At 41.0% G+C, this 16,142-nt stretch overlaps 1 protein-coding gene across 1 annotated transcript in view; it reads right to left on the bottom strand.

The window, feature by feature from the left end:
* Positions 1-16,142, bottom strand: part of LOC102789847 (NLR family CARD domain-containing protein 3-like) — a 100,006-nt gene that overhangs the window by 4,115 nt on the left and 79,749 nt on the right. The window contains exon 11 of the mRNA XM_087838437.1: positions 2,849-3,010. Coding sequence (XP_087694563.1) covers positions 2,849-3,010 — 162 coding nt within the window. The remainder of the gene's footprint in view (positions 1-2,848; positions 3,011-16,142) is intronic.

Genomic DNA, 16,142 nt, shown 5'->3' with positions numbered 1-16,142 from the left:
GTTGCTTTGCATCTCTCTGTCTCTCTCTTTATACTGTGTCTCTCTTGGTCCCTTTCTCTTTCTTTCTGTCTCTCTTTTCCGCCCTCTCCCACACCTCACCTATATCTCTGTGTTTGTTTACCTTTTCAGTATGTTTAGTAGTGTCTCTTAAGTTTAGGTCTCTGCGATATTCACTTGTCCTGTGTACATCGTGTTCAGTTTTGCTTCTCCTGTCTTAGTCAGATTTAGGTTGTTTATCTTTCCTGGTGTGTTCCATCTTCCTGATTTCAATGATTTTAGCGCTCTGACTCCTTCTGTCTGTTTTCACAATCTCCATCATGCTATGTCTCCTGTATTATATCCTCCCTCCCTCTCCCTCCCGCAGGTTCACCATGTCCATTTCACGCTTTGCCTCTTGAAAACATGAAAAGAAAGTTTAATTATCCATCCATCCATCCATCCATCCATCTTCATCCGGTTTATTCGGAGCCGGGTTGCGGGGGCAGCAGCCTAAGCAGAGAAGCCCAGACCTTCCTCTCCCCAGCCACCTCCTCCAGCTTATCCGGAGGAACACCAAGGCGTTCCCAGGCCAGCCGAGAGATATAGTCTCTCCACCGTGTCCTGGGTCTGCCCCGGGCCTCCTCCCGGTGGGACATGCCCGGAACACCTCACCCAGGAGGCGCCCAGGAGGCATCCTTGTCAGATGCCCGAACCACCTCAGCTGGCTCCTTTTGATGTGGAGGAGCAGTGTCTCTACTCTGAGCCCCTCCCGGATGGCCAAACTTCTCACCCTATCTCTAAGGGAGAGGCCAGCCACCCTTCGGAGGAAGCTCATTTCTGCCGCTTGTATCCGCGATCTCGTTCTTTCAGTCACTACCCACAGCTCGTGGCCATAGGTGACATAGAGACGTAGATCGACTGAATGAAAACCGCATTGTTCCTCCTGTATCCAAGGTTTGACAAGCGGGCGAACTCTCCATTCCAGCACCCTGGCATAGACTTTCCCAGGGAGGCTGAGGAGTGTGATCCCCCTGTAGTTGGAACACACCCTCCAGTCCCCCTTCTTAGAGATGGGGACCACCACCCCTGTCTGCCAGTCCAGGGATACTACCCCTGATCTCCACGCAACATTGTAGAGGCGTGTCAACCAGGACAGCCCTACAACGTCCAGAGCCTTCAGGAACTCGAGGCGGACCTCATCAACACCACAGGCTCTGCCACCAAGGAGTTGTTTAACTACCTCAGTAACCTCGCCTCCGGAAATTGGTGGGTCATTCTCCTCATCCACAGACTCTGCTTCCTCCTCAGAAGATGTGTCAGTGCAATTAAGGAGGTCCTCGAAGTATTCCTTCCCCCGCCTGACAATTTTCTCAGTCGAAGTCAGCAGCGTTCCGCCAGCACTATACACAGTGCAGGTAGAGCACCGCTTTCCCCTCCTGATATGCCTGACGGTTTGCCAGAATCTCTTCGAGGCAGTCCAAAAGTCTTTTTCAATGGCCTCTCCGAACTCCTCCCACACCCGAGTTTTTGCTTCAGCCACCACCCAAGCCGCATTCCGCTTGGCCTGTCGATACCTGTCGGCTGCCTCCGGAGTCCCACAGGCTAACCAAGCCTAATAGGACTCCTTCTTCAGCCTGGTGGCTCCCTTCACCTCTGGTGTCAACCATTTGGTTCAGGGATTACCACCACGGCAGGCACCAACCACCTTGCGGCCACAGCTCAATGCAGCAGCTTCAGCAATGGAGACGCTGAACATGGTCCATTCAGACTCAATGTCCCCAGTCTCCCTTGGAATGCTGTTGAAGCTCTGCCGGAGGTGTGCGTTGACGATCTCGCAGACTGGGACCTCTGCTAGACGTTCCCAGCACACCCTCACTACGCCTATAGGTGCGCCTGGTCTGTCCAGCGTCCTCCCCCACCACCTGATCCCACTCACCACCAGGTGGTGATCAGTTGACAGCTCAGCCCCTCTCTTTACCCGAGTGTCCAGAACATATGGTCGCAGGTCTGGTGATACGATTACAAAATCGATCATCAACCTGCGGCCTAGAGCGTCCTGGTGCCGCGTGCACTTATGGACACTCTTATGTTCAAACAAGGTGTTTGTTATGGCTAAACTGTGATTTGCACAGAAGTCCAATAACAAAACACCGCTCGGGTTCAGATCAGGGAGGCCATTTCTCCCTATCACGCCCCTCCGGGTCTCGCTGTCGTTGCCCACGTGAGCATTGAAGTCTCCCAGCAGGACAACAGAGTCTCCAGGTGGAGCACCTTCCAGCACCCCACCCAGGGACTCTAAGAAGGCTGGGTACTCTGAACTGCCACTTGGCGCATAAGCGCAGATGACAGTCAGGACCCATTCCCCGACCATAACGCTCAGGGAACAAACCCTCTCATCCAACCGGCAGCAAGCCGAGTGGATATTAAAATACCCAACCGAGCCAGCTGCCTGTCACCAGGGGCAACTCCAGACTGAGACAGAGTCCAGCCCTTCTCAAGGAGACTGGTTCCAGAGCCCAAGCCATGCGTAGAGGTGAGCCCGACTATATCTGGCCGGTACCTCTCAACCTCACACACTAATTCAGGCCCCTTCCCCACCAGAGAGGTGACATTCCATGTCCCAATTTCCAGTCTTGGCAGCCGGGGATCAGTCCGCCAGGGCCTCCCCTCCTGCCTGCCGTCCGATGTCCCATTTTCGGGCCCACCACACGCTCGCCCTCGGGCACCCTCCCCGGGCCTGGCTCCAGGGCGGGGCCCCGGTAACCCTATCCTGGGAAGGGTAAACTGTTCCCTCGATGTTTTCTTCATAAGGGTTTAATTACACGAATATAATTGATTTAATACTTTTTGGAAAAGTCTGGATCCTGACCTGAGAGCTTCCAGTGTACAGTGTGGACTCTTTAATCCAACAGACAGAAGCTTTACTCCTGAATCCTGCAGGTCGTTGTTACTCAGGTCCAGCATTCTAATTGAGCTGAGAACTAAGGACAGCGCTTCACAGCTTCTCTCCAAAAGATTGCAGCCAGACAGTCTGAAAAACAAAGGTATTTAGGATCAAATGAAACCAATTTAAGTGTTCAACCCAAACAAGAAAGATAAAAAGTTTAATGTGCACTTCATGCATAACAAAATAACTTAAAATCCATATATATTACATTTCCTCATTAAAACACAGATACACCACATTATTTAAATGGAAACCAGTAAGGACTTGTTAGATTTAGCGATTCTAGTCTAGCACTCTGTCAGTGCGCCCCACGGTGGCTGTGGCTAAAATGTAGTTTGCCATCACCAGTTTGCGAATGTGTGCGTGAACGGGTGGATGACTGGATGTGTAAAGCGCTTTGGGGTCCTTAGGGACTAGTAAAGCGTTGTATAAATACAGGCCATTTACCATTTACCATTTTAGTTCAGTACCTGCAGGTACAGTCATATAGTACTGCTGATCACTTTCCCAATTTTAAAATCTGTGAGTATTGTTCCTTGATACAGTTCAAAATAATCTTTTTTTTTTTATAATAACATACCGAACAATGTTGTAGACAATCAGCTCATCTTTTATTTAAAATAAGCTGTTTAAGTATGGCTAAGGACAGCCCTCAGTCCTTGTAAAATCAACTTGCCATGACTTATGGTTTAGAGGTTAGTAAAAACTGTAACCATACTAAAAGAAATCTGCCTTATTATTAGAAAGCTAATTTCTTCAGAGACATTTATATATATTTTAGAACATGATTTAAAAAATATGAGAGGAGGGAGTGAAAACAAACACAAATATTGCACAGGGCATCTGTTTGGGAAACAGTACGATAATATTTTGCTTACTGAAGGATATAATTGCAGCCTGCAAACGCTCCTTTCAATGGGAGAGAAAGTAAAATGTTATGAATTAATTGTAAAACATTTGCTCTAAAATACCAAAAAAGCAATGAGTAAAATGTAATTCAGTGGGAACTCCAATTATGGAAGCCTTCAAGGAAGACATAATTTTTATTACTCTGCTGTAATTTTCTGATACCTAGCAGCCCACTTTTGAACACACTTGGAAAACCTTCAAAACTTAAATGACCAATAAGGTGAAGTCCAAGTTTTCCTTTAACTTGGATTTCATGATGATTGCCATATCAGAGATGTAAAAGAAAAAGAGAAAAAAAAACTAACAGTAACTTACAAACCAACTGACAGCCAGAAAAAAAATGAATATAAGAAATCTGTGTTAGAAACCTGAGGCTAGTAAACTTAAGTCCTATGCCCCATGTTCTTAATTTGGTAAAATGGATACGCTGACTGCTTGGTGATAAAAGCTGAATAATTATACACGGTGGGCCATTTATATGGATACACCATAATAAAATGGGAATGGTTGGTGATATTAAAGTTCTGTTTGTGGCAGATCAGTATATGTGAGGGGGCAAGCTCCTCAAGATGGGTGGTGACCATGGTGGCCATTTAGAAGTCGGCCATCTTGAATACAACTTTTGTTTTTTCAATAGGAAGAGGGCCATGTGACACATCAAAACTTATTGGTAATGTCACAAGAAAAAACAACCATTCCCATTTTATTACGGTGTATCCATATAAATGGCCCACCCTGTAGAGAGCGTACACTGGTTAGGGTGGTAAGGCATAATAATTCTGCAATAAGAACACTGATTATGGCATTTTTCAAACATCCGAGACAAACTGAATTGAAGAGAACATTGGATAAGTCTACATGCTTTTGATATGAAAAAAAAAAATGTTTCATGTTTGAAAAGTTATTGATTATCATAAGGTGGGCAATATTGGTCATTTGATAAGGGTCACACTAAAATATTTTAGAAATTGTGACAATTTCTGCAGCTATGAAATAACTAAAAGAAAGTATCATATACTTGATGAGTGCTGCCAATGTTTTGAGGGGCCTATAGAAATTACATTGTGTCGGTTTTAAATATTGTGTACCTGATTATCTTTTTTTTAATAAACAATTTTAAAAAACAAAAATGGACTTATGTGTTATGTCTTATACACACAAGCTGTGGGCTAGACTTCCGGGTGAGTGTATGCTGGCGTGTCTGTCTGCCGCTGCTCTCCATGTGTGTTCTCCGTGTGTAGCTCCATTTTAATTTTTCACTAAAGTTTCAGTAAAAAGGACTAGATGTTACAGTCCCTAATAAGGCATTGCTTTCAATGAAGGAAGGCTGTTATAAGGAAAGGCAGCCCAGAAACTTTCCCAGTAGCACACATCATTATGTGCCTAAACTTTCAGTCTAATCTGCCATTTTTTCTTCCTTGGTTAGGTTTGAGGATTAGAGATCTGATCTAGATTATCATATTAAAATTAGTATTTAATTTTACCGTTTTAGCCTTAGAGCATGGCTTTTTTATTTGACCCTGGAAAACCTGGATTTTATCATTTTTCCTGTGATCGACTGTCCTGGGGACCTGACTTACCAGCCTAACGCGAGCCCTCGCTGCCCTCTGCATGTACTACTGTTTGGCCTGTCACCGCTGTCAGGGTCTTGTGTGTGGATGAGAAGAAGAGGACCCAAACGCAGGACTCACGGTGCAGGATAATGGTGTTTATCGGAAAGGATGATGCAACGAGAGCAGGAGATGAATGGCTGGCTGACTGGACTGGACTGGACTGGACTGGAATGGACTGGACTGAACTGAACTGAACTGAACTGAACTGAACTGAACTGAACTGAACTGAACTGAATTGAACTGGCTGACTGACTGAACTGAACTGAAAACAAACAACATCAATGACAAGACAGTGAGCGAGTGGAAACTGAGGACTTAAATGCACTGATGAGGATGATAATGAGAGACCGGTGAGTACACAGCTGAACTTAATCAAACTAACATCACACAGGAAAGGAACTGGCACAACAAGACAGGAAATATGAACGAGTGAGAAATAAACTCAACATGAACAAACTGAAAATACAACCCAGGAACCCTGACAACCGCATTCAAGTATCTGTCTTCTAAAGCTGTCGACAGTGTGCACAGTGTCAGGTAGGTAATCACATCTACTTTTCTGGCACTGGACTGTAAATCGTGGCCCAGTGGCATGCTGGCTAACGCGGTTTAACTTGGCTGTGTGATCAAATGGAGAAACTATGATTCCCTTTTTAATATATAGATATGTGCATATTTGCATGTACACATATATTTTTACAAAGATATATGGATGTCTCACAATGTTTTCTATAACGTTTTCATCTTATCTATTTTAATTATTTTTATTTGTTTATATTATCCCTCTGTGCAGCACTTTGGCCGTCACTTTATGTCCTTTAAATGTGCTATATAAATAAAGTAGACTTGACTTGACTTGACTACTTACAGAGCTTTGTTAGAGGCTTTGACCAATGGGAGCAGCCTAAAAAGAGCCTCCTCTGAAGGAGAGTATTTCTTCAGGTCAAACACATCCAGATCTTTTTCTGATGACAGTAAGATGAAGACCAGAGCTGACCACTGAGCAGGAGAAAGTTCATCTGCGGAGAGCCTTCCTGATCTCAGGGACTGTTGGATTTCCTCCACTAGAGAACGATCATTCAGTTCATTGAGACAGTGGAACAGATTGATGCTTTTCTCTGCATATAGATTCTCACTGAGCTTCTCCTTGATGTAGTCAACTGTTTTCTGATTGGTCTGTGAGCTACTTCTTTCCTGTGTAAGCAGACCTTGTAGGAGAGTCTGATTGGTCTGCAGTGAAAGACCAAGGAGGAAGCGGAGGAACAAGTCCAGGTGTCCATTTGGACTCTGTAAGGCCTTGTCAACAGCACTCTGGTAGAAGTGTTTCTCTGCAGATTCTCTTGTTTCAGACTTCTGGAAGGTTGTTTGTTGTTCTTCCAGCAGATTGAGTCCAGAGTCGATGAAAGTCAGATGGACATGAAGAGCAGCCAGAAACTCCTGAACACTCAGGTGGATGAAGCAGAACACCTTGTGCTGGTACAGTCCTCTCTCCTCTTTAAAGATCTGTGTGAACACTCCTGAGTACACTGAGGCTGCTCTGATATCGATGCCACACTCTGTCAGGTCTGATTCATAGAAGATCAGGTTTCCTTTCTGCAGCTGATCAAAAGCCAGTTTCCCCAGAGACTCAATCATCTTCCTGCTCTCTGGACTCCAGTGTGGATCTGTCTCAGCTCCTCCATCATACTTGACCTTCTTCACTTTGGCCTGAACCACCAGGAAGTGGATGTACATCTCAGTCAGAGTCTTGGGCAGCTGTCCTCCCTCTCTGGTTTCCAGCACATCCTCCAGAACTGTAGCAGTGATCCAGCAGAAGACTGGGATGTGGCACATGATGTGAAGGCTTCGTGATGTCTTGATGTGGGAGATGATCCTGCTGGTCTGCCTCTTATTTCTGAATTTCTTCCTGAAGTACTCCTCCTTCTGTGGATCAGTGAACCCTCTAATCTCTGTCATCATGTCCACACACCCAGAAGGGATCTGATTGGCTGCTGCAGGTCGTGTTGTTATCCAGAGGTGAGCATAGGGAAGCAGTTTCCCCCTGATGAGGTTTATCAGCAGCACATCCACTGAGGTGGACTTTCTAGGGTCAGTTAGGATTGTAGTTTTGTGGAAGTCTACAGGAAGTCGACACTCATCCAGACCATCAAAGATGAACACAACCTGGAAGTCTTCAAAGCTGCAGATTCCTGCTTCTTTGGTTTCAGTAAAGAAGTGATGAACAAGTTCCACCAAGCTGAACTTTTCCTTTTTCAGCACATTTAGCTCTCTGAAAGTGAATGGAAATATGAACTGGATGTCCTGGTTGGCTTTGTCTTCAGCCCAGTCCAGGGTGTATTTCTGAGTTGATACGGTTTTCCCAATGCCAGCTACTCCCTTTGTCAGCACTGTTCTGATTGTTCCATCTCTTTCAGGTGAGGCTTTAAAGACATCTTCTTGTCTCATTATTGCTTCTAGACTGTCTGGTTTCCTGGATGCTTTTTCAATTTGTCTGACCTCATGCACATCATTGACCTCTGCAGTCTCTCCCTCTGTGATGTAGAGCTCTGTGTAGATCTGATTCAGAAGGGTTGGGTTTCCTGCTTTAGCAATCCCCTCAAACACACACTGGAACTTCTTCTTCAGGTTGGACTTAAGTTCATGCTGACTCCAATGCCAGTTCCTAATGATAGTTCCTAAACAAAAAACAAACAAACCAAGAAATCAGTGATAGAGTCAGTTGAAGACATGACGTTTCAATTTCATGAAACGTTAGTACAATGTTTCCCAACATTTTTTAGCTATGGTACATATTTCACTTTAGAAAAATCCCACAGCACACCACCAAACCAAAATACCACAAATGGCATATTAATAATTTTTTCCTGTACACCAGGCATACCGGAATTGTTCCCAGTATATCTTTTTTTAAATCTTTCTTCTGACCACTACTCATGCTAGGGCCTTCATCTGGGTCAGAACTTTCTCAGGGACCCAGGTCAGGTTAACTACTTTTCAGATATTTATCTATTGCAATTATACTCTGCGTTGTCTCAGCATGACCATGTAATTTCTTCTTCGACTTCTTTTTACTGGCAGTTGACAACACCTTTAATCAGAGCATAGCACACTTGATCACTTCTCACACTTCACCTCTGTGCTGTGGCACAATGGTTGGAAAACACTGCATTAGTAAATGCCCAATTTATCAATGTGCTTATATCTTTAGAACAGTTATTCCTAAAGTGTGGGCTGGGGCTCCATAGTGGGCCCCACTAAACGTTTTTGAACTACAACTGTTAGTTCTATATACTAAATGTATATATCTAAATGTTTATATATATATATATATAATATATATATATATATATATATATATATATATATATATATATATATATATATATATATATATATATATATATATATATACGTATACATGTATATATATATATATATATATATATATATATATATATATATATATATATATATATATATATATAAAGTGAGTTCAAACAATATTACTCTTGTCTAAATATACTGCTCTTGTATTTAACCTGTCCTTGCGGGAGTTGGGTCACACATTGGCTTAACACTTTGCAGAGTACTGGGTTGCATTAGCAATTCATTGTCAATATACTGTGTGGTTTATCTTTTTTCTAAATCCAGTTCTGAAGAAATACATCATTTTCTATTATACTTTTTATAATGGTGAAGATTTAAGATTGGGTAGTGCCGAGGGATTTTCTAGTTTTTAAGTTGGCCGCAGTTATCTTGACTTTGGAAATGCCTGCATATTTTGGAAATATCCCCTTACTGCTCTTTAGATAGTCTGCCAGCTTCTGGTGCTTCATTCTCCTTAAGAAGTGCAGTGTGATCTTCACAAATGCCTCTTTGGTGCTCCTCCTCTGCTCTTCATCCTCACCTTCCAAAACATCCGCACAACCCCCTTGACACTGCAAGTATTCTGAGTTATCTGAGCTTAGAACCTTTTGTATCCTCTCCAGTTCGTTTCTCACAAAAGTGATGATGTTGTCCTGCAGGACCTTGAACAGAACACCATGTGAATGTCACAGTCACCCAATAATACTGACTCATTGGCTGGCAAAAGACAAGACAGGAAAACAGGGAGATTAAGAATGACAAACACAAAAAAAAACAGGAAATGGAAGATGCACACAGTAAAGAGATATCTATCTCTCACTCTCTATCTACAGATATCTGTCTCTTCAGAGATAGACATATAGATATAGATCAGGTGATCTATATCTATGGATCACCTGATCCATCCTTATGTATTAGCTTTATCAAAAAGGAATGTTTGAAGCCTAGTGCTAGACACTAGACCTAACACTGGACAATCAGAATACAGTAAAGAGTTGATGGATAAAATGCAGCTGCTGAGGTCAAGATTGGTCAAATTAGTAAATGGTACATATAACAAGACATACTTTAAAATTGTTTGGGCATGCCCAGCTGCCAGAATGTATCATTTGCTTTAAATGGTGCAGAACTGGATTCCCAAAGTTTTTACTACCAACCTTGTGTTTGATGGAAAAGTGGCTCTACTTCCCGAGCCACAACATTAAAAAAGAAAAAAAAAGTAGTTGTTGTACACACCATAAATATAGGGTTCAGATCTGTTTGATGCTGCTGGGAAGGCTGACCGCCGGGAATCTCTGAGCTCTCCCGGTCAACTCTGGAGGAATAAGGAAAAATAAGATTAACATAATGAGGCATTATAACAACAAGACAAGACATTATTTTAATGTTATCATTATTAGAAAAATCAGTCAGGACTCAGTTACACTGAACGTTTAATGCAGAATAGTGCAGAATAAAGTGGAAATAAAATCATAATCAAACTCTCATGAATGTGCTGTGTGGCAGGCAAAGGTTGGGCACAAATGCATGACTTGAACACACAGGAGGTAACTGAAAACGGAAGCTTTATTGATGCAGAAAACACAAAACAAAACAAACAAGAAAATAAAATAAAATTTAAAATGGAAACTATGAACTAAGAGACAGAGCAGCGAGGGAAACGAGTATCATGGGTGACACACACAACAGCAATGGTGTTGGCCACGTTTATTGTTGGAGAAATGTTCAGGTGGCTGCTCTGCTCTGTGTTGGACTTCATGATAACAGTGGGTGGATTATATTCTTTAACTTAGTTACAGCACTTTCAGGAAGACATCTACTGTGAAGAAGTCTACTCCCGACTGCTGTGTAATCAATTATTGTAAATTTAAATGTTATCAGGAAATGATCAGACAGGAGAGGGTTTTCAGGAAGCACTGTTAAATGTTCAGTGTCTATTCCATATGTTAAAACAAGATCTAGAGTGTCGTTAAAGTGGTGGGTGGGTTCTTTTACATTTTGAGAGAAGCCAATTGAGTCTAATAACAGATTAAATGCCATGTTGAGGCTGTCATTTTTAGCATCTACCTAAATCCCCCTAGAAGGCTTCTGTTTAAGACTATGCTTCTGCCTCACTGTCCCCCAGCCATCCTGTTTCCCTGGCCGCTTGGGGAGTGTATCCCTAGGAACAGCTAGTGGGGCCTATTCTATTTTCAGCTGTACCTACTACAGGGGCCTGGCTAGCTACAGGTTTTTCAGGGTGTGCGAAGCCGAGTGTCCAGTTCAGTGTTCCTGTCTCCAGAGCTGTAAATAGGCTACATTTATTACAAGTATCAATACTGCTAAAGAAGGCAGAGTAACTAAATATCCAACACAATGAGCAGGAAAGTGTAGGGGGACAGTTGAAGAGGCCATGCTGTTAGCAAGTCGGCTACGAGATAAGCTAAGCTAGCGAAACCCTAAAGACACTTTGGATACGTAAGGAATACACAATGAAATAAGAAGTTATATAAACGTTTATACAATTTTTTTTTCAGGTAAGCTACATAAAAACACCACAGTATGCAGGAACATGAAATTATACTCTGGGCAACACCCCAATTTCACAATGATTTGATTATTTTTAACTGATTATGCTGTTTGCGTTGCCCTTTCTAAATTAAATTATAATGTATCCTCTCTGAAATTCAATGTAATTAATCAATCTCGTGCTCAGTTGCTGCTCCTACTATTAATGAAGATGGCTGTTGATTGCATCTTCCCCCTTACTTGAAGGGGAACCATTCAGACGAGGTAGTATGTGTTGGGGAACCCTGATTACCACTGGCTTAAATAAGTTTTCATTAACCTATCGTGATAATATCCCAAGGATCAGAGGCTCAGGGACTTCTGTACAGAGGTAACTAGACTTTGTACAGTTTGATAATCCACAGTCAGTTGTTTTATTTATTTATTTATTGTACATGAACTATTTATTGTACAGAACTTAAAAAGCTCACCTCTCTGCAGCAGATGCTTGCTGGGCTTTAAAATCAATGTAGTGATATTTAGAGTCGCTGCTCTGTAAGGACACACAGCTAGGTGTAGGTCCAGGTTGGTTCCTGTGAATAATGGTGGAGCAGTGATGTGAGTGCTGAGCTGTGACATGGAGAAAAGTCATGGAAAGTTAGAGATGGTCATCTTACCTCTGAGCTTTGGTCTGGCTCTCATGTTCCCCACACAGAGTGGTTTTAGAGAGAGGGACTCCCTCCTCTCTGTCCTCACACTGAGCCATGCTGCTGAATTCACATCAGCTCACACACACTTTCTACTTTCACCTGCAGAGGAAACACAAATCATTCATGTGCACATCAACTGAAATCATGAAGCACACAAGATGCATTCACTGACACACACTGATTATTCCTGTTGAATGTGCAGAGAACAACACACACTCCAATTTACTGCTAATGAGATAAATAAGAAGTGACATTTTGTCTATGTAAGTTCAGGAATAATGTGTGCAGCAGTTTTCAAAATAAGAATACTTTGTTTTTATTTTGATAGAGTCTTTTTGGTCTTGGCTTCTGACCTTTAACCTGCCCCTTATCATATGAGCAGCCCAATTGATCATTAATTTAAAAACTTTTAAAAACCTGCTCAATCTCATTGGTGTTCAGCAGTTTAACATAAAATCATTGCTTTTATTGTGCCAATACTCTCATTTACTTCTATTTTTGTTTGATGGTGTTTAATTTTGTAAATTTAGTTTGATGATTTTATTACCTACTTGAGTGTATATTTATGTTCAATTATTGATTGCTAATTAAGCAGAAACAAATTCAAAAGGAGAAATAATTCTCTCTTTTGTTATTGGATGGCTCTGTTTGGGAAATATTGCAATCATTCCCCTGGACCTGGTTGGTGAACTGAATTAGTACTTTTTCCATGGATGATACAGATACTAACATGAAAACATGTTCAGCAGCTCTCTGATAACATCTGCTGCAGATTTTGGATATTTGTTTGTGTATCATGTTGATGCAGACACATACAGATATTAGATATAGAAGGATTGAGAACATAAAGGGAAAAAAACCTTGTTTAAAAACTTGTTGGAGAATCTGAAATCATTTTCATGAGAAACAAGGCTGCCTTAAATGATGTTTGTTGTGTTCAGTGAAGGAAACATTCTCAAGTTTAAACTAGATAAACGGCTAACTGCCTGCAGCATAGTTTCAGTTTGCAGCACACCTGATCCTTTTCAAACATCGACAGTATCAACATGTTATTTAACAGAGCTATATGAAGACTAACACATCAGTTTATTTCATTTACACATTAATTCAGATCATACATCAGATTTACGTTATGTGAAGTAAACAGAATTGTCTCCCTCCCTGTTGCACTACTAAAGACAAACTGTTTTAAGGAGCAAACAAAGCAAACTTACAGTTTCTTCAAACACACACATGAACAACAAGCTCCACTCCACACCTGGACACTAAACACGAACACAGGTGAGCTGCTTCCTGGAAGGAGGCGGGACTCCACCTGAAGCAGGAGAGGTGCAAGGAGGAGGAAGCAGATTTTAAGATAAATTTCTGATCATTTATGTCAGATTTAAATTTGTCTCATTTCCCTGTTCTCTCTAAGTGGCTTCATTTTATTAACATAAGGAAATGACTTTGTGTCTTTCTCCAAAATTATAATTATGAGTAAAGTTCTTTGAAAAATACATCATTGTTAAAATTAACATAGCTTGGTAGTGGTAAAACAACATACTTTTAACGGCTGTCTTTCAAAGTGATACAAACTAAAAACTCTAAAACTTTCCAAGTCAGCATTATTTCCCTCCTTTGTTTTCCACCATATTTGTAAGAAACAAAACTGCTTTTTATGATGTTTGGTGTTTTCAGCCAAGGAAATAATTTTCATTGAAGTTTAAACTAGAAAAACTGGTAACTGCACACAGCATAGTTTCAGTTTGCAGCACAGCTGATCTTTGTGAGGCACCAACAGTAACAACATGTTATTTAACAGACCTGTTTGAACACTAACACACATTAGTATATTTGATTTATATGTTAAATCATACGTCAGATTTATTTTATGTAGGTAAAGCAAATAAAAATGTCTCATGTCCTGTTCAGCTGTTTCTGTTCCAACAGTTTCTGTGACGCCTCAATCATCAGCTGTCAGCAGGGGATTGTTTACCTGAACATTTCCTCATGTCTGAATGTGTCTGACTATTGACGAGGTTATTAAAATGATATTCCACTCTGTTCTTTCTGTTTTTTAATCCTCCCTTCTGTTTGTTATTAAAAAATCTGAGTCCTTGTTACATAAAAACATCAACAGGCTGCTTCCTGCTTTATAGGTCCTCAACTCTGCTGACCAGGAGACAACCAGGTCTCAGACCTGATCATCTGGACACAACCATCCGATTCTGTTAAAGTGGTTTAGGTCTTCACACCTGAACATTTCCAACTAAATTACAAGAGACAGAGTTCACTGAGTCCCTGATATATAAGGACTCTGATATCAGATAACACTAGGTAATGTTCATTTGTGATTATTTGTGTTTCTCATTGTGTCCTGTGTGGTGATGTTAACCTTTACATATACCTACTCTAAAAATGTATTTTTTATAGAATAATGAAGTTGCTACAGAGCACAGACAAAGGGTTAAATGAACCTCCTCTTATCCATGGAACAAATTTCCTAAAAGGCAACAAAACAGCAAACAACCTTCTTTAACAGTTAATGTGTATTTACCTTTCAACAAATTTAAATAGAATCAGGATTCTGAACCTTACACCTCACACATTCTTGTGTGAGGTGTAAGGAGCTATAAATGTGTTTCAGGCTGGGAAACTTTAACTTTAACTTTATGACTCACTAAGAGTACTTAATTACAACAAACTAAGTTTAACATGTATCAATTCATCTTGACATACCATTATGTAACTTTGTAATTGTATTTAAGATAAGATTCAAGGCATTAGTTGGAAAAGGTTTGGAACCAAATCCAGGAGAACTAACTGAGTACAAAGTGAACATGAAAACAATGGAACACAATAAAAAGTTCAAAAACTTTTTTTCTCAGAGAGTTTTCTGCACATTATGCATGTAAACCTCCACATGCAGATATTATCAGTAGGTACAGGATTTTAAACATGCCTAAATACTCATTGTGTTTCTGAAAATATATATTTTCTTCTGACTGACTTTGCTTGTAGTAACCCTGAAATGAACTGGACCTGCCTTACATCATGTTTTTTTTATTTTTATGTCACTTCAGTAAAACGTAAATGTCAACTTCTTAAGAACAAAATGATTTTATTTAAAGTAAGGTCAATGTTACATCAGATTACTGATCAGTGTTTCACAGAGACCGATTAAAATTGTTGTTCACAGTAACAAATGTTTCAGTACAGAGTTACTGACTATGAATAATCCATAATCATGTGGATTTGTCTTCAAACACAAGAGTGATTAAAGTTTATCCTGAAATAAGAGCTGAACATCTGGTCCAAACATCACAGAGCAGAAAAAAACATTCAAACTGTTAAAGGAGGAAAGAAAGCAAACTTACAGTTTCTTCACACAGAGACACGAACAACAAGCTCCACTCCACACCTGGACACTAAACACAGACAAACAGGTGAGCTGCTCCCTGGAAGGAGGCGGGACTCCACCTGAAAAGTGTGAGAGAGCCACACCTTCATGTACTGGGCTCAAAATATGTTGTCTGACTGCTCAGACTGGCTCAGAGTGACGCTGAGTAAAGTAAAGTAAAAAGTACAATTTTATTCATATAGCACCTTTCAAGAGAAAATCACAAAGTGCTTTACAGAGACAGAAAACAGACATTAAAATCTCAAACAAAACAAAATCAACCAAAAGCGAGTTTAAACAGATATGTTTTTAACTGCTTTTTAAAAGACATGACTGAGTCCACAGATCTCAAACTCAAAGGGACCGAGTTCCAGAGTCTGGGAGTCACTGATACAAACGCTCTGTCACCTTTTGTTTTTAACCTCGTATGCTGGACAACCAGCAACCCCTGGTCACAAGACCTCAGGGACCTGCTGGGGTGATAAGGAAGAAGAAGATCACTTATGTAAGTTGGAGCTACACCGTGCAGGGCCCTATAAGTCATGATTATGATCTTAAAATGGGCCCTGAACTTGACAGGGAGCCAATGCAGTTGAATCAGCAGGGGAGTGGCATGGGAGTATTTGTGATGCTTTATCAGAAGCCTAGCAGCAGCATTTTGAACAACCTGCAGTTGTTCCAGGGAGGGATTACTTAAAATAACTTTTAAATTTACTTTACTAACACAAGTAAGAGTATAAAGCAGAAAA

Source organism: Neolamprologus brichardi, chromosome 3, assembly GCF_056152115.1.
Source record: "Neolamprologus brichardi isolate AB-2024 chromosome 3, ASM5615211v1, whole genome shotgun sequence".
Lineage (NCBI taxonomy): Eukaryota > Metazoa > Chordata > Actinopteri > Cichliformes > Cichlidae > Neolamprologus > Neolamprologus brichardi.
The sequence above is the reverse complement of the archived record's forward strand: the minus strand, read 5'-3'. Positions and strand labels throughout refer to the sequence as shown.